This window comes from Chenopodium quinoa, unplaced genomic scaffold, assembly GCF_001683475.1.
Source record: "Chenopodium quinoa cultivar QQ74 unplaced genomic scaffold, ASM168347v1, whole genome shotgun sequence".
NCBI classification, from domain to species: Eukaryota; Viridiplantae; Streptophyta; class Magnoliopsida; order Caryophyllales; family Amaranthaceae; genus Chenopodium; species Chenopodium quinoa.
Genome location: NW_018742730.1, coordinates 1,509,535 through 1,528,721, shown reverse-complemented (window position 1 = coordinate 1,528,721; position 19,187 = coordinate 1,509,535). Strand labels below are relative to the sequence as shown.

General features: G+C 33.0%; 1 protein-coding gene across 2 annotated transcripts; it reads left to right on the top strand.

Moving 5' to 3' along the window:
- The first annotated feature begins 1,756 nt into the window (after positions 1-1,756).
- On the top strand, positions 1,757-17,652 carry LOC110723403 (3-dehydroquinate synthase homolog). Of its 2 annotated transcripts, none has more exons than XM_021902757.1 (10): positions 1,757-1,948; positions 2,056-2,276; positions 3,924-4,087; positions 4,574-4,672; positions 4,836-4,904; positions 4,987-5,127; positions 5,205-5,294; positions 15,085-15,252; positions 16,947-17,019; positions 17,113-17,652. In XM_021902757.1, exons 2-10 carry the CDS (start codon positions 2,141-2,143, stop codon positions 17,238-17,240), a joined length of 1,068 nt encoding a protein of 355 aa, XP_021758449.1. In that variant the 5' UTR covers positions 1,757-1,948; positions 2,056-2,140; the 3' UTR covers positions 17,241-17,652. The 2 variants fall into 2 exon arrangements, with proteins under 2 accessions (XP_021758449.1, XP_021758448.1); XM_021902756.1 differs by having other exon boundaries at positions 2,037-2,276.
- The last annotated feature ends 1,535 nt before the right edge of the window (positions 17,653-19,187 follow it).

Here is a 19,187-nt window from a genome sequence, read left to right as displayed (position 1 = left end):
CCGTTTTCAATCATCAATTCTCATCTACAATCTACAATATCTAATTCTCTAATTCTCTTCTCTAAAGGTTTCTTTCTCTCTCTTTTCTAAACCAACCTTCACACAAAGTTCCGCATTCACAAGACCTAGAAACACCTAGCATAATTCGAAGTTGCCTTCGCCCTAGACATGAAAGGTTTTAATTTATGAGGGTTTGGTCCCAAATCTCTATTTCAATTATTTACTTTAATTGTTTGATTTATTATTTTCCTTGAAGTTACTAATGCGTGTATTTTGTTATTAGAAAGAGGTACAAGACATCCAAGTAAGTGATTTAATTGTTTGATTGATATTTTGATATAGAAATCATGTTTAGGTTGTTATTATGATTCCTAGCGTCATGTTAGGGTGTTTTGATCTTCCTAGTATCATGTTCAGGATAATAACTAAAAATTCCTAATATCAAGTATGATTAAAAGTATGATGCCTTTTATATTCTTTCCTAATATTCATATAGTATCATGTTAGGGCTAAAGCTTTGATTTTTATTTCTTAGTGACATGCTAGTGTTTGTTATTAATCTTGTTAGTATCATGTCTAGGATCTTGCTATTATTATGCTTTAATATTGAACATATTTATTTTTATGATTATTATAATTGTAATAATTATGATTATTATTATGTTGCTTGATACTTATTGTTTTTGCTTGATCACACCTTTTATGCATGTTTAAAGGGAATTGGTACTTGTAATCACGCTTAATAAGATAATTAATAATCTTATTTAGGGTTAATTTGATTATAATTCAAGTGATCGGCAATAATAGATTTATTTGTGCATTAATATTCAACCAACATAGATTAAGCAGGTTTGGGGTAAACCTATTGATTGTATGTTAGTCAGGAAGCGCACATGAATACGATCAAAATAAAGTAGAGACCTATTATTAGGGCAGGTTCAATCTCTTTTAGGTTGGATTTGTACATTCATCCCCGAACTACCAGTCATGGTTCCAGACCTATTGGAGTTGACGATCTCCTGGATCGTTAAGGGGTGTAACCTTCAACCTGTGAACGGTTTACAAGTTCCTAAAACTTGTTGGCGACTCTTTTGCTCTATCTTCTTTCCCTTTGAACGCCACCGTACTATGGTGTATGATCACAGTGGGGTTCAAGTTTAGGGATAACGCTTGAAATATTCCCTACAGTACTGCACTCTATTTCCCTTTGACCAGGTTTTTATCCCACTGGGTTTTTCCGGACAATGTTTTTAACGAGGCAGTATAGCAAAGCATATAATACACTATCGTTGTACTCTTTTTCCCTAGTTATGGTTTTTATCCCATAGGGTTTTACCTAGCGAGGTTTTTAATGAGGCAACAAATACCTTTTTATGTGTAAGTATGGACATTCAAGGGGGAGTGTGAGAAGATAATGTGAATGCCAATTATTGATTTGATGTTACAATGCTCAAATGAGTGCAAACCCTTGTGAACTCATATGATATGACTATATGTATGTAATTATTGTACTCCTAGTTGAACACTCGGCTATATAAAAAGTGTCATACAAGTATAAATGACACAAAAAAATTTATTGAGCAACACTACCAATTTCCCCATCTTTTCCCGTCAAAAAATAAAAAAAAAAATTTCCCCATCTTCACTTTTTTTTTTTTGAAGGAAGTTTCCCCATCTTCACTTACTCCTTTATTTCTTTGAATAAAATTTTTTATCAGTAAATATTTAACAAAATATATATTATATTTAAAAAAAAAAAAAAAAAAAAAAAGAAGAAATTTAGATAGTAAAGTAGAAAACTAGAAATCTAGGATTTGCCGTTGTGTGATTGGGTGTGACTTTTGCTTTTCCATCCTGCAAATTCAAAGGCTCAAAGATATGTCTTTCCCGTTGTGCGCTTCCTCCGTTCAAATTCTGAAGTTTCTTCCACTACATTCTCCCATTTCAAGTAAGCTACTTTCCCTTTTATTTGAAATTCAATTTTGTTGACGCTTTTTAATTGATTTTAATTCCTGCATTTGGTCAATTAATCGAAGGAAAATGGGAAAATTGCAGATTAAAAACTGGGATTTTCTACTCATTGAACAATCACTCCAGAAATTGTAAGAAAATCAGTTTGCAATTGAATTGTTGTTCAAAAATGGGTTCAAATGGAGATTCGAAATTGGTTTGGATATGGACTGAGAATAAGCAAGTAATGACTACTGCAGTGGAAAGAGGATGGAATACCTTTATTTTTGATGTCAATTCTAAAGAGCTTGCCAAAGATTGGTCTTGTAAGTTCGCTTTAACATTGAATCTTTCTACATTTAATATTTCGTATCGTAATTGGTTAATTGTAAGTTTTACGGCCCATTTGGTAGGCGATAATAAATGGTTGTGATCATAATTTTGTTTGGAGAGCCTCATGCCTAATGGGTTGTTAATTGTATTAGCGGCTTGCAAGTTGTAATTGTGATTACAGTTTGTTAGTTTTTTTTTTTTTTTTTGTCTGAATTTGGTAAATTCATTGGGATTTCTGTTAAAAGACTGGTTTAGGTTTTTAGGATATTGAGGACACCATTTTTTTCCTTCTAGTTTTTATGATAATGAAAGAATCAATTATTAATCGGTTGTTATTCGAATGGATTATAACGAATCTACATAAATTGTGAATAACATGGTCTAATGATTACTTCTTGTAGAACGAGGTGAAAAACATCTTTCTCTAAGGAGAGAGTCGATATACTCCAAGAGTTGCTAATTGCACTTATATTTGTTTGTTTTGAATTGGAATAATGTTAATTTCTAGTTTGGAGTATGTGGGAAACAGCATTTTGCATTTGCTAGATTATGGTGATTTTATATCTACTCACCCCAAATTTAATAAAGCAAAACAAACCAACCTTTCTTTAAGACTGTAGCTCTGTGCAGTGTGCACAAGATTGATGTTTCCCCTTCTATGTCCCATTTCAATAGACAAGTTTCTAGTGTTTGAGAATTAATTTGGGAATTTCATGCATACTGCTAATTCTTTGAGAATGACGCTAGGTTTGTTTATGAAATCACTTGTTTAATAGGTGTTGAAATGTTGTCTCTTCTGATCGAACATCAATAGTTGTGTATGTACCTTGAGTTCTTGATTATTGAATAGTTTAATGGAAATAAAGTACTATCATATAAAATTTTACATCAAATAGAAGACACAAAAACTGCAGATAATTTGGAGCTATTGTCTAAAATTGATTAGGAATGTAATTGAAAGATGAAAAATGCAAAAAAAAAAAAAAGAGAACACTGAAACACTGCTTTACAAAAGTAGGAATCGTGCAGAAGTTAGGTATATGGTTGTAGAAGTTTACATTGATCTTAAGTGAATAGCTTAAAAAGTTAATTTTATCAATTATGTGTATGTGTATAATTATGGTGGGATAATTATACAAAAATAAGGGCAATCAGTATAAAGCCACATGAGAATATCAAGTGTCTAAAAGAAATTATTCATCCATCATATATTTTTATCTTAAATATCATCTGTGCAACAAAGGGCAAGTGGGCAGGTAGTTGAAGCAAAGAGAGTGTATATTATAAATTGCTTTCATGGATTGAATCTTGATTATGAGTTAACTCATCAGTATTGGGAATGGTGGCCTGAAGGGGGAATAAAGAACAAGTGTCTCGTTTTTGCATTGGGTAGATGTAGCATGTAGGTCTACATGTTCTCATAAGAAAGCCTAGGTTTTTTTTTTTTTTTTTCCATCTGCTATCTCATTTGTTTAACTACGAAGCCAAGTTGGAGAATCACGTTAAATTTGCGTATGCTTGAATTTTTGCTCTATTATATCTTTTCTCACAAAGGAAACATAATGTAGCTTTCACAATTCTGTTTATCTTCTGACTGTTTTGATGATTACTGTTCTAAGTGTTGCATATATATCATGCAGCAATTGCATTGATAAATCCTGTGTACGCCAAAGACGGAGCACTGTTAGACCCGGAAAATAGAAGTGTAGCTTCATTATTGGAGATATCATCTCCTCAACAGCTAGACCAAATGCTCCTCACAGATTTGTCCGAGAACACTGTCATTCATTTACTAGATTGGCAGGTATACTCACTACTACATAACGTTAATAGCTTATATCTATAGAACATAGGTCATATGCAGTTCCAGAAATTAGTTTACTTCCTGATTCTCTAGGACTGTTATTAGTGGGTGCGTAAGTGCGTTGTCATCAATCTTATTAGTTATTGGCATTTGTTAAAATTTAACATTGTAATACTTCAATAAGGGCATCTGCCTGTCTGGACTCCAACCTTTCCATTTGTTATATCAGATGATTGCAAAAGGAAGTTTATTTCATCCCCTCTTTTTTAAGAATTGATAAAATGAACATGCAATATAAGATCTCTGTTATGAAGGGTTTCTAACATATGAAGTATATTGGAATTGTGCACCCTATTGTTAACACTTTGCTACAATGATTCTAGGATGCAATGGTTGATAATCTCTGAATTTCAGTTACTTGACTGTCTTAACTGCTTATGTTACCCTGATTGATTTTATTTTAACATAGCTGATTTGCTTCTTTAGGTGATACCTGCGGAAAATATCATTGCAGCTTTCCAAGGAAATGACAAGAGAGTTTTAGCTGTTGCCGAAACTTTCATAGAGGCCCAAAATTTCCTAGAGGTATTATGCCAATGTTCTACAAAGTCAATGCTTTGTCTTGCAATACTCATCCATGCCTTCAAAGTGCAATTAAATGATACTTCTGCTGTTTATAAAACCTGCTTTTTATTTTTAGAAAATAAGAAACTTAACCCCTTTCGAAATCATTGAATGTGATTTTTAGGCACTAGAACATGGTCTTGGTGGCATTGTCTTAAAAGTTCAGGATATTGACCCGGTTCTCAAATTGAAGGTAAGTTTGCCAGATGTAGCTGCAAATCTGCAATGCTATTAATTGTGTATTTTGTACGCAATTTCATAATAATAGTTGTCAGGATTATCTTGACAGGAAAAATGAGGCCAGAAATTGCTTGACACTGATAAAAGCAACGATAAATCATGTACACATGGCTGGAATGGGGGATCGTGTTTGTGTGGATCTCTGTAGCCTTATGAAACCTGGAGAAGGACTTCTGGTCTGTTCTTTTTCTTGTTCTCTTGTTTATTAATAGTTTTGCTTGACATTCATATAATGTTCTGAATTTTGTCTTAGGTGGGTTCTTTTGCTCGAGGACTTTTTCTTGTGCACTCTGAATGTCTGGAGACTGATTACATTGCTAGTCGGCCTTTTAGAGTTAATGCGGTGAGTCTTGCAGTTTCTTTCTTAATTTTTTCAGTCATCAAACTTCATGGTTATTAGTAACGGTAGGATGCTTGCAATTGTGTTTAAAAATACAATATAAGATATGCACGCTATGCGTGTACAGTATAAGAAATATACTAATAAATTATTATATGTTCCTATGAAAGTTGAAAAACCATATGTCTAAAACTAAAAACACACTTCTTGTACATACTTGGAGATAATGAAATGACGCTATGAAATTAACTTTGCAAATATTATCCTTTTGAAACGACAAACATATTTTGTTACTTGCATTGTTTTGGTCTTAAAAAGATTTCATTAGTTATTTAAGACATTTCTAAGTATCTAACCATAGCTATGAAATTAGTTGATAAAAAATCTAATTACTATGTATGTAGAACGTTACAGAAAATAAGGGAAGAGAACTTCTCTATAAACAAAATATGTAGTGAACTTCTCAAGCATGTTTTCATAGGTAGGCGAGTAAGGTCTAAAGTCCATCGACTAAAGAAAATACTAACATATCATTAAAATCAAGAAACAAGGTGTAAGAAAAGTACATGAAAACCGTCGCTCATTCTCATCAATGGATTTTCAAATTTGAATCCCTTGTTCATTTATTTGAAATTTCGTTACAAATTTGGTAAGCATTTAAATTAACCTAAGGCTAATAACCAATTTATGACCGCCCCCCCCCCCCCCCCCCTAAAAAAAAAAATCCAACTATTTCAAAAACATTAGAGAAAGCTTAAATAGTTGATTAGGGCCTTAGGGGTAGCAACACCTCACTTAGACCACATTCTTAATTGATAAGGCTATCTATATGTAACCACTAAACCAATATATTCAAGAGCCATATATTTATCATAATTATAAGCCGTAACTAGATTAAACTAAGTATTACAAAATGTCTAGCTTTGATCTTGTGCGATTGAAGTTGAGCTAATGCCATTGCATCTTGGGTATCTTTGATCTATTTCTCTTGGACTTTCAACAAATGAATTTAATTTTTCTTTCTAGCATCTATTGTTAGTGATTTTGGTTTAGTATATTTCATGAAACATTTATAAATTATAACTAACAATAAAATTAGAAAATTATTCGTAAAGATCTACTTGGATTGAGTTTTTCCGCATCCAAACAATCTTGTTATGGTATCTAGATGGTGTCAAACCCATCTAAGTTATTGTCAACTTTAAATTGTTGGAATAATTGCCCTGCTTATAAGATGATGGAAATGACTTGTCATATGCAATAAAATGCATCTCCATAAATGTGTTATTAAATAATAGAAATAACTATGACCGCTTGAGATAGATACGTGCACATGACATATTGGGTTTTAATTTTGCTAGATGATCTTGTCGACACTTGGTTGATGCCATTGTTGTTAGGGCTGAGCAAAACTATCTGATAATCCGAAGATCCGATCCGCATCCGATCCGAAAATTTAGGATAACAGATCCGAAAACATTTTCGAATCGGATATCCGATCCGAAAATTTCGGATATCGGATCGGATATCGGATATAGGAATTTTAGATTTCGGATATCCGAAAAAAAGTCGGATATCGGATCGGATATCCGATCCGAATTTGAAAAAAACACTTATTGTTACGTATTATTTTTGGGTGAAAAATTGCTTGGTTACTTAAAATACTCCCCAAAGGCCCAAGACCCAAATCAACTATAACCCTAATTAATAATCATTTTCCTCAAACCCCCCCCCCCACCGCCTCTGATTATCTCTCTTCCTTTCTCATCTATCTGCCTATCTCGATCTCTAACTTTCTCTCTCCTCTTCATCTTCTCAAATATCAATCTAATGTCTCAGATCTCATAAGTAGCTAGTTCTTACTACCTTTGCGGTTCGTTCGTTAAGGCGGCTTCGCGGTCTCTTTCTCTTCTCTACCAATCTATCTCTCAATTTTAAATAAGAACTCCAGAAATCTCACTTAACCTTCGAGCGGTTCGTCCTCACAATAGGAAGCTCAACATCTCAACACGTGACTTCGCGTTACTCAAGATCTACTCTTTTTCTGATTTTTTTTTTAATTTAATTTGTTTTAATCGAGTTGTTCTGCATATAAGTTTTATAATTTTCAGGGTACTTTGATTTTTTATTCCGATTTAATGTCCACAAAAAATTTGTTCGTTTGGGTTTTTTTTTCCAGTTATATCAGCTTGATTTTGGAATTTTACAATAACTTGTAATATATGAAAGGCAAATTGTCTTGTTCTTTGATTTAACTTATATTAGATGCAATGCAATCTATAGTTTGTGCCTTTGTGGACGTTGAACCAATGTTCACATGTTCAGAATTTAGATAAGGACTAAATTTGATTGTTCATAATTTAATATATATTAATTTGCCTTTAGAAAAAAAAAATGCTATTAAACTAATATTTTAACAATATTATTCCTGTAAAGAAAAACCATAATATTATAAGGGTCGGGTATAGGATATTCGAACTATCCGATCCGAAATTTTCGGATACCCGAATTTATCGGGTATCCGAAAATTTCGGATCGGATACGGATATCAAATATCCTAATTTTCGGATACGGATATCCGATCCGAAATTGAATTTCGGATCGGATATCCGATCCGTGCTCACCCCTAATTGTTGTATGATAGTCGACTATTATTCAGCTACTTAAAAAAATGTCCATATAGAAACGGAATTCTAGTGACGGAATTTAATCCGTTTCTAATTTAGAGACGGAATTATAAAATCCGTCTCTAAATTAATTAAGAGACGGAATAAAAAAATTAGTCTCTAAACTAGAGACAGAATTAAAAATCCGTCTCTAAAGTAGAAACAGAATTCAAAATCTGTTTTTGGAAACGGATTTTTTTTTGTCACTAAATTTAGACTTTTTTTTCCCGTTGCTACATTAGAGACGGAATTTTTTTTTCCCGTTGCTGATATGAGCAACAAATTTCTAATTCCGTCTCTAAATTATTTTCAAAACGAATTATGTAAAATATTACTTTGGAGACGAATTATGTAAACTAGAGACGGATTTCCAAATCCGTAAGCTATAGACAGATTGAAAATCCGTTTTCAGCCTAGAGACGGATTTTAAACTCCTTCTCTAATATTTCTTTCATTTATTATCAATTATGTGCGTAGAAATAATCAAATAAATAGGCGTAGAAGTAATAAATAAATAGTATTTAGTATAATTGGTAAGAGTTTCGCTATGTGACTTTAAGGTCACGGGTTCGACTACTACCAATTGCAAGGAGCCTTACTTGCAAAGCCGCAACAATATATATATATATATATATACATATATATATATATACATATATATATATATATACATATATGTATGCATATATACATATATGTATATATACATATATATATGTATATATGTATGTATATATACATATATGTATATATATATATATTTTCCCGTTTCTAAATCCATTTAGCGATATATATATATATTTTCCCGTTTCTAAATCCATTTAGCGACAAGGTTTTTACCAATATAGTGATTCTGTCGATATATTCATAGATAGCTATGTCCAACGACGAATTTTTAGAAATTAGAGACGGATTTCACCCGTTGCTAAAAGGCCAAATTTTGTAATGCTTACTCATTGTTTACATTAAAATGATTTAGATATGTAACTATAATTTAGTCGACCCCGAATCATTTTGGGACTAAGGCTTGGCATTTCAATGATTAGTACCATCTCCATATTGCTTGTGAATCAAGCCACCGGCAATGGCCTCAACTACTTTCACAATCATCATATAGAACTACAAGATCCAATATAAGGCCAAGGCATAAAAGAAATCTAAGATTGCTTGTAATTGATTCCTAGTTTTGATGTATTACATTGAAAATTAGCCCAAGAAAGGTTGCACCCATGACTTAAATTACATAAAAAAAAAAAAAAAAACTCAAAGTAAAAATGCACCCCCAAGCATATTTATTTCCTAGGGGGTGGTCATTTATCATTGTTTTGCCTTTTCTTTTAATTTACTTTTTTTTAAAGAGTATTTGTATAAGTTGCTAGTAATTATAATGAACAAAGAGGTAAACAACTAGAACTAAAAAGCCGAAGAGCCTTTAACTTGCTAGCTTGAAAATGTATCATACAAAACAGTCTTCATCTCTAAAAGTAGTTTAAGTTGCGATCAGGGGATTTTGGACTCAAGTTCTACTTAATAAAAGAGGACCTTTATCACTCATTCAACATGTAGTCGGCTAGAAAAATATAAATTCTCACTTATGAAAATATTGTGGGATCAATTACTACCTTTTAAGGTTTAAATTATTTTGAGTTGGGTGACTCCTTACCACAAACTTAGACTTAAGGTGTCATAAATTTGGAGAGGTTATTCTCACACTAATCTAAATTTTAATTCTTTTGTTCAGTCAAGGGTATCTATTCCATCCTTAAAATCTTATTCCTAAAAGAAAACAAAAATTCATTTACATAATATTCAATATCATCATCGAGGACTACTTTTAAACAAAAAGGGTTTTTAAATTTTCCTTTTTTTATTCTTTTTTGTTTGTGCGTGTGTGTAACTAAGGGATACAATGTGAAAAGAAGCTTACAATCCACATCTTTTTTTCTTTTATTTTTCAAGAGAAGTATATACAAGATAGCAGAGGAGAAGTAACAATTGACTTTGGTGTAGTGCCTCTTAATTGTTTAAGATAGTAAAAGATGATTTGTGAGTATTGAATAGTAATAATTCAAACAAACATGATCATAAGTGAATCTCGCAAATAAGATCTCGATCTCATTACACCCTAGCGTGGTAATTGCAAGCCAATACTTATGAGGGTGTAGCTGGGTTCAAGTTCAACAAACATTAGATTCACATTAGCAAGTTTTAAATCACTACTTTCAACCATAATTTAAAGCTCTAAAGAGTCCACCAATCATTTCACAATCCACCCATGTACTTAAGTTTGCAAAAACTTAATACAATTCAACTTTATGCTCAAAATCAACTCCAATATTACCATTAAAGGACACTAATACCACCATCAAAACAACTATGAAAATAAGATATCACAAGAGAGGAAAGGAGAAAATTAACTATGAAATTTTTTCATTTATTAACTATGAAAATTTTACATTTAGGGTTTTAGGTTTCAAAGGAAGCAAGTATGGATTCAATGGGAGCAAAACCATCATCAAACGTAAGAAAAACACAAAATTTACTAATCATCAAGGATAAAAAATGTACTCACCATCAAGAACAACCAACCTTAAGTTACCCTAAATCCAATCCTAGGCAAATGAAGGATAATGGAAGAAAACCTACCCTCTCGCCAAAAGACTCTCAAACACCTACAAATCATACATCTAAGCCCATATATAGTTAAAATTAACACACACACCCCCGGCTCGACCGGAGCATCGTCCTCGGTGCAAAGCAATAAAAACAAGAATGGGGGGGGGGGGGTAGGGAGCGATAGGGGTTGTGTTGCGCCTAAGGTGCGCCTTAATGTGCCTTTTTAAAGTGAGGCGCATTATATGGCTAGTTAAAGAAGTTTGCTTCAAGGGTGCCTAACCAAAAATGTCTGGCCATGCCAAATTAAGCGCATACCCCTTTCGCTAAAGCCCCGTTCCTAGTTGGACTGGGAATAACAAACCCACTTACCCGTTGTGGTAAGTGCCCTCTACCCAAGTTAGAGCGCTTCATCCCTTCACAACTGGGAGTGTTGGCTATAGGGGTGACTCGAACCACTTTTTTGACCCCAAGGAACTCATTGTACTTTCCGAGTGTTTTGATCTTCCTTTTGAGTGGCAACACGAGATGCACCGTGGCCACTATGGGTGGTCCCAATGGGAAGGACATAAACCCACCACCTAAGGATAACTAGGCCTTTAGGCCTACCCCCTTTCTTCTTTACATAATTTTGTACCAAGAATGGTGCTCAGTTTAGCTTGGAGGGATGGTGCTCCGTTTTATGGGCTTTGGTGCATGGTTTGTTGGGTTTGGGAGTCTTGTGTGCTGAATAGGGGTAAGTCTTCTTCCATTATCTTTCCATTTGCCTAAAGTTGGATATTAGGTAGCTTATGGTTAGTGGTTTGTGATGGTTAGTTGATGGTTGATCCTTGATGGTTGGTGTACTCTGTGTTTTTCTTTTAGAATTAGATAATGTTTGATGATGAGATATTGTGTTAATGCTTTTACCTCCCTTTGTATCCAAATTTGCTTCCTTTGAAACCCTGAACACAAAATTCTCATAGGTAGTTTACTCCTTTCTCTCCTTCCTTCTCTTGTTATAGCTTATTTTGATTGTGGTATTAGTGTCATTCAAAGGTAAAATTGAAATTGATTTTGAGCATGAAGTTGTACTGTGTTAGTTTTTGCAAACTTTGGTATATGGATGGGTTGTAGAATGATTGGTTGGCTCTTTAGAGCTTTGGATTGGATTGAAAGTTATAGTTTAGAACTTGCTAATGTGAATCTTATGCTTGTTGAACTCGAACCTTGCTACAACTTGAATAAGAACCAATTTTCAATTACCACGCTAGGTTGAAGTGGGATCAAGATGTTATTCGTGAGAATCACTTATGATCATTTTTGTGTGCATTGTTAGCAACAAATCTTCTTTGACCATCTTATACAATCAAGAGACACCAAATCAAAGTCACTGGTACCTTTTCTTCCCTAAATTCTTGTACATATTTCTCTTAGAAAAAGGCTATGAGGATCTAGGTACTATATTGCGGAGTTTTTCGAGTCTTATCCGTTCAACCTAATTAGGATCAATATGCATAACACATAAGAATCACATAATAATGTTTTTGACGCGTGAAATCCACGTTATGATTAGCTATGCATTCAGGGAGAAATAGAACGCCAAGTGTTGCTCCTCTACTTGGCACACGAGGCTTCAATTGGACATCCACCAAAACTATATTGGTTAGGTGAAAGAGGTAAACCACCACGATCACCACCTTCCACGAACAACCGGCCACCACCAAACTACCATACGCACGTGAGGACGAGGGAGAAAGAGAGAAAGCTAGGTTTCATGTTTGCTAATTAGGGTTTGTTGAATGGTCAACCTTAATTCCAACCTTAGGCACCAAATCTATATATAATCATATTATATCTAGATTAGGAGTGTTAATCCCATCAAACTCCTTCATATGGCCGACCACCTAGAGAGAGGACCCATTATGAGCATTTCCTCTTATGTTCAATCTATGCCTCATAGGGTAACCTGATAGGATTGGTTCTAACGGGCTTTAACCTATTATACTAGCCCAAAGAAAAATGAAAACCCTTTTTATTTTAGAGTGGTTCCCAACGGTGATATTGAATTGTATGTGAATGGATTTTTGCTTTCTTTTAGTAATAAGATTTCGAGCATAGAATAGTTATCCTTAATTAAACATAATAGCAAAGTTAGGGTAGTGTGAAAATAACCTCTCCAAATATATAAGATTCAAAAGGTGTTAGTAATTGTCTAATTGATCCCTCAATGTTTTCTTAGTGAAGTTTTATATTTTTCTTGCCGACTACATTTTTAATGAGTTACAACAATTCTCTTTGATTAAGTACCTACATCAAGAAATAGAGTCCCAACTCCCAAGATTGTGGCTTAAACTACTCTTAGAAGATAGTTTTGTATGATACCTTTTCAAGCTAGCAAGTTTTAGGTCTTCGACTTTTAGTTTTAGTGGTTTGCCTCCTTGTTCATTGTAATTACTAGTATCTTAGCTTTATGTTCTCTAATAAAAGAAAAAGAAAAAAAGTGATCGAAAAGAAAAATCAAAAGAGTGATCAATAACCACCACTGGCAAATAATTAAATAAGCTTTGGGGTATACCGATGTACTTTTGCTTCAAGTTTAGTTTTGTTTATGATTTTAATCAAGAATACAACCTTTCCTTAGGTTAGTTTTCAATATATCACATCCAACTTGGAATCATTTGTAGACAATCTTATACTTCTTCTATGCCTTAACCTTGTTATGGATCTTCTAGTTTTGTATGGTGAATTTGTGAGTAGTTGAAGCCATTGTCGGTGATGGAAGTTGGTTCACAAGCATATGGAGATGGTACTTTCCAATGAGATGTTGAATAAATAACCTTCTAACCTGCTTACTTCCATCTCTTTTTGAGAAGTCACGAGATGCTACTAATAGGGTAAATTTAAACTTTGGTAGGGAACACGGTAAGTTGGTTCACAAGCATATGGTGATGGTACTTTTCATTGAGATGTTGAGTAAAATAACCTTCTAAACTACTTTCTTCTATCTCTTTCGAGAAGTCATGAGATGTTACTAATAGGGGAAATTTAAACTTTGGTAGGGAACACGGTTTGATGGGTTGAATATGCCTAAGTCGAGTATTTTTTTGGGAAGGTTAGCTAGGTCTAAAATAGTCATGCTCGTGGTTAATCTTAAATAGTTACCTCATGCTTGATTTTTATTGCTCAAGGATTCTTATATCTATGCATGTGGTAAAGTGGAATTATGAAAATTACTAGGCACCAAAGTGGAATTATGTCAAATCTTAGGGCACTAAAGTGAAAATTATCCTTATGACCATGTATTTTCTTTAGAGAGAACACATGAGAAATTTGATAGTATTTTTAATATCCTTCACAAGTATTATACATTATGAAATGAAAATCACTTACACAAATGTTTCCCCTTGAGGACGTAAAACCAATTACATTGCTTTGCATAATTGCATATTTAACCATACTACCTTCATTTCCATTTGATCTTAACGTTTACAATTTGCATAAATTTTAATAAAATTGATGAGTGAGTCTGTGAGTGGGTGGATGCTAGAAAAAAGTGGTTCAAGTAACAGAGAATGTAAAAAGGAAAAATTAACACTACCAGTTTTAAATACTGACCTTTTTCTTTAAAAGGTCTTAACTATCTATTAACTCATAGCGGTCCCAACTTAGGGGGATTCTTCTTCAACCAATCCCTAACTTATTATGACCAGGTACACTAGTTAAAATTGTCATGTGTTAAAATTTTAGTGGTCCTAAAATTAATGTTGTAAGGTGAAGAGAACAAAGCCTAAAGGAAAGGGGTGGGTGTTTAGAGTAGTGGAGGATTAATATTTAACGCCTAACTAAAACTAGATATGTGGCACTATTTGCTGGTTAAACCAGTTAAAAATATGTAAGGGACCGTTTAAAAAGGACTCTCCTAAAGTTAAGACCGCCATGAGTCAATCGATAGTTGGGACCTTTTAAAGAGCATCGGCCATAGTTGGGAATCCTGGTGTCAATGTTTTTTCATGTATAAAAAGTGAACTGGTTTAAGAAAAAAAGTGTATAAAATAAGAGTGTGGAAAGGTGAAAATATTGTGGGTAAAGATGGTTAATGTAGTAAAAGGGGTTTTTTGCTAAAAATGGAATAAATTAAAAGTGTTAAAAGCTTTTAGACACACCAAAATGGAAAGTGTCAAGATCATCAAGAAGCATAGGTATTTTCTTGCAACTGTTGCTGGTTTAGAGAATTAGAGATAAACAGGTCTGAACTACACCTTGATGATATTTTAAAACGTCATTTCTCAAAATATTACTTACGATGAAGGTCATATATCTGAATGATCATCCCCCAATGACTGCTAGTCCATTATCCACCAAAATCCTTGCAACATAAAACAATTTATCAGATATTAGCTCCATTAACTTCCTCATGCATAGAGGCTGCATCATACGAATAATCCAAACAGTATCTTATCCGAACCATACAATGGCCTTGTGTATATGATATGGTATTCGTAACATATTTAAGTGTGCACATGAATTTTTAGGGACCTGTACATGCATATGTTGCTGTCCCTGGTGGAAAGACATGCTACCTGTCTGAGCTAAAATCAGGGGAAGAGGTGCTTGTGGTTGATCAGAATGGACAGCAAAGAACTGCAATTGTTGGTCGTGTTAAGATAGAGACTAGACCATTGGTTCTAGTAGAAGCCAAGGTATGTGCTTGTCTTCCATCTGCCAAGCTTTGATTCATGTGTCTTTGTAAGCTGTCGTAGTAGTGTTTTCTCATGTCTTCTACAAAACTAGTATCATAATTGTCATGCTGTATAACTGGGAAAGGGCAACTAAAATTTTTCAAGTAACATCCTACTAAGCCTTCTCTTCTATGTTCAATAAAGTTGACTGAGTCATCGCATCTGTAAATTTTGCAAACTCATGTTCAAGTTTGTGAAGCATGGAGATGAAAGGGCGGAAAAAATGGATGGCAGCTATTCTTTCCATTTTGGTGGGCAGAGGTTTTAAACAGTTTTCTGTACCTTTTTCCTTCCACAAGCTCAAACACCTTTGGGGCATTCCGTAAAGTATACAGCTATGAGCTATCCCCCACTCCTGAACACCCTAGAAAAGAGGACAAGGGAAAATAAAGAAAAAAGAAATTGATGTTAATTTTTACATCCACAAAAGGCTCTCCAAATTGTGAGCAATCCAGTTGTTACTGGCTGTATTTAAGGAAAAATTATAGCTTCTGGGTAAGATTGTTTACATTGCTGAAACCAGACTACTGAAGAAACCGAATTACATTGCATGCTCTATTCTCTCTGCCATTCTGAGTAGAGTATTTTGAAGTACTTTACCTGGTGGATAATGAAGGAGACTACATTATCTATTTTATAGTTCCCATATTGACTTTTTGCAGTATTCATGTAATCCACTTTGACCATATATTTATTAACTATATATAAATGTGATTGTTATCATGGAATACACTATTGGATTTTTCTTAATGTATAATAAATAAATAAATAAATAAATAAAATCAACTTTTTACTGTGTTCTACTTGTAACCTTATAGGTAGCAAAAAATATTACTCCGTAATGATTCAGTAGTACATTGACAAACATTTGAAGACAACATGATAAACTAAAGAAAGCGGTGGAAGTGTATGTTATCACTGATACATCTTTAGCCATTTCTGTGTGGCATCCGGCAGAGATTGCTGAGATAGGTGAAATTGCTATCCTTTGTAAAAAATGAGCTGTTTTGTACTGACAAATACACTAATTTTCTCTAGTAGAGAGTATCAAATGATTATATTATGCCGGAAGGCCCGGAAGGGGTACTGAATAGGGGAAGCTACTGAAAGTAACATAGTGCTGATATTGTGTGTTTTTGAATAGAGAATTGCTGCTGTCTTGTATTCAACAGAGCACTCTGTTCACATGATAGTGATTGGCAGAAAGGAGGAATTAAAAAGTCGTTGACTAAGATTATATCGACAGTTCCTATCTTTATTGAAATAGGGTGTTCATCCTAAACACATAATGAGGTACTTGGGGAAAACTTCTTAGGTGAATCCACCTGACACTAATTAGAAGATTAATCTGGTGACGGTTTCAATTTTTTTAGCTTGGTGTTGCAAATCTTGCAATCTTAATACTCTAATATGTCTTTGATGTCCATCTGTTCAGTAAGTGTTGATTATATATATATATATATATATATATATATATATATATATATATATATATATATATATATATATATATATATATATATATATATATATATATATATATATATTTTGTTTCTTAGTTGGATTGTGGGTAAATAATTTTATACCTTTCATCTAATCACTATATGCTCTCTACTCAATGCACTTCTGCTGATGCCTATTGTTCTCGTTTGCAGGATTCTGATCAAAGTTCTTACAGTATACTCTTACAGAATGCAGAGACGGTTGGTTTTGTTTCTCCTCATGGAGGTGCATATTCAGATTCTCTTGCTCTTAATTTTCTTACTCATTTTTTGTTTTTGTTTTTGGAGATGGATTTATCCATGCGTCACTTTACTGCAGGACATGGTTGTGAAAGAACTCCAATTCCCGTGACTTCTCTGAAAGTTGGTGATGAAGTTTTGCTCCGGGTGCAGGGTGGAGCTCGGCACACTGGGATAGAGATTCAGGAATTTATTGTAGAAAGGTAAAGATGCTGCTGATGACCTCTTTGGGCAGTTTTCGATCTATTGTCTGGAATTTAGTACCCCTATTATGTTGTTATCTTCTAGCAATCATGAGGTATATGTTATTTGATTTGTTATTTTGGTAAAGAGCTTGTGCACCCTGCGGCCTTCACCCAGCTTGGTGTGTGTATTCATTGTCACGTGCGTAACAGTGGTGATAGGGCATGTTTAACATCATGTATCACGTGCCGATGCATGAGTGAGACCAGCTAGTCTAATTTGGAACTTTTATTGTCTATATATATATGCATGGGTAAAGAAATCAATAAATTGTGTGACAAAAGTTGTAAAAGATGTATTTTTTTTTCTTTATAACATTGTAGATTTGTAGGTAATATAATTTTTTCATAATGTGGTGGTGTAAGTTTTGATGTTATACCATGGTTGTTCGAGACAAATTTTAGATTAGGTTTTAATTCATTTATTTTGAGGAGTTTGATAATAATCTAATAACAATGAGGGTGAATAACCGAATAATACAAGTATGTTAAATTAAAAAGGGGAAAAAATATAGATTTAAATAAAAAAAACCGAGTTATTTGGGATAAAAAAATGAGTGCAATAATTTAAAATATATCAAATGTATCAATAATATTATTGTGGACCTAAGGTATATACATACGTAATTAACATTAACATAGTGATCCCTAATTTTAATATTTAACATAGTGACCTTTTTTAAAACTTGTGTAACCTACTAACCTTTAATGTTATTATGAACTTAAAGTACGACATTATGTTGAATAGTAACCTAATTTTAACATAATATTTATTATTTATATAAAATGTTATATTAAAATTTTCATTTCAAAAATTAATCTCTTATAAATTTATAATGTCACGCTAACTTTTATTTCAACATAATAACCTTTGATTCAACCAGGTCCATTTTTCCCTTAAAAAAAAAAAAAAAAAAAAAAAGGTCCATTTAAAAATTTTTAGGAATTTGGATATACTTGTACTTCCTAAATCTCAAGCAGTCAAGCCTATTACATATGATAGAAGATTTTAGTACACAACAATGATCTACAAAGTTAATTGTATGATTGCTAGAGTTTAAAAGTGTATTTCTTATAATGAAAAATAAATATTTGGTTAGAAGTTATTGGCTATAACATAACTTTCATAATTTTCTAGTCTTTAATTAGTAAAATTATATGTATACAGATTATTACTCCATCCGTTTCAGAATGATATTCCTGTTTCGTAAATCGATGCAAAATTTTACACATCTTTGACCACAAATAACTTTCATTTCACACTAGCAAAAATTATAAAAGTTAGATACTACCTCGGTTTTTTTTTTTTTTTTTTTTTTTTATATTTTTTTTGCAACTTTGGAATATTTTATATCTCTGAAGTAATATCCCAAAGTTGCAATAAAAAATAATCGGAGGTAGTATTAATAATCTACTCACTAAGACGAATCAAATAACATCTCACATGACTATATTTGTTTGTATAGATTAAGAGAAATTTAGAAGATTTTCTCTTTTCTAAAAAATTCAAAAATTCCAAACAAGAACATCATTGTAGAACGAATGGAGGACTTATAACTGATTTTATTTCTAATTTTAAAAAGGATACTAACGTTTTTGTTTTTTTGTTTTTTTTTTTTTTTTTTTGAAGACGGATACTACGTATTATTATGTTAACCATTACTTTTACTTGGTTGTATCTGTCTATGCATGTCATCTTATTATAGTTTTAATATCGAGAACCTACGCAGGATTTAAACTCAGCATTTGTGCAATTCAAGAACTTCAAATCAAAGGGGGCATTCACTAAGGTTTCCTCCCACTTCAATTTAGTTAGCTAATTCTTTTTCTGGCTGCTTCAATAAGCCAATAATTGTTGGCACCATCTCAACATTTACTGTGTGTTTCATTTGTAAATAAGTATTGTACTTTG

What these genes read in the sequence shown, in the direction of transcription:
- LOC110723403 (XM_021902756.1), top strand. Translation starts at nt 1,879, where the DNA reads ATGTCTTTCCCGTTGTGCGCTTCCTCCGTTCAAATTCTGAAGTTTCTT. An exon ending in ACTACATTCTCCCATTTCAA is followed by an intron (nt 1,949 to 2,036) that starts GTAAGCTACTTT and finishes AATTAATCGAAG; the next exon opens with GAAAATGGGAAAATTGCAGA. An exon ending in TGGTTCTAGTAGAAGCCAAG is followed by an intron (nt 15,253 to 16,946) that starts GTATGTGCTTGT and finishes TCTCGTTTGCAG; the next exon opens with GATTCTGATCAAAGTTCTTA.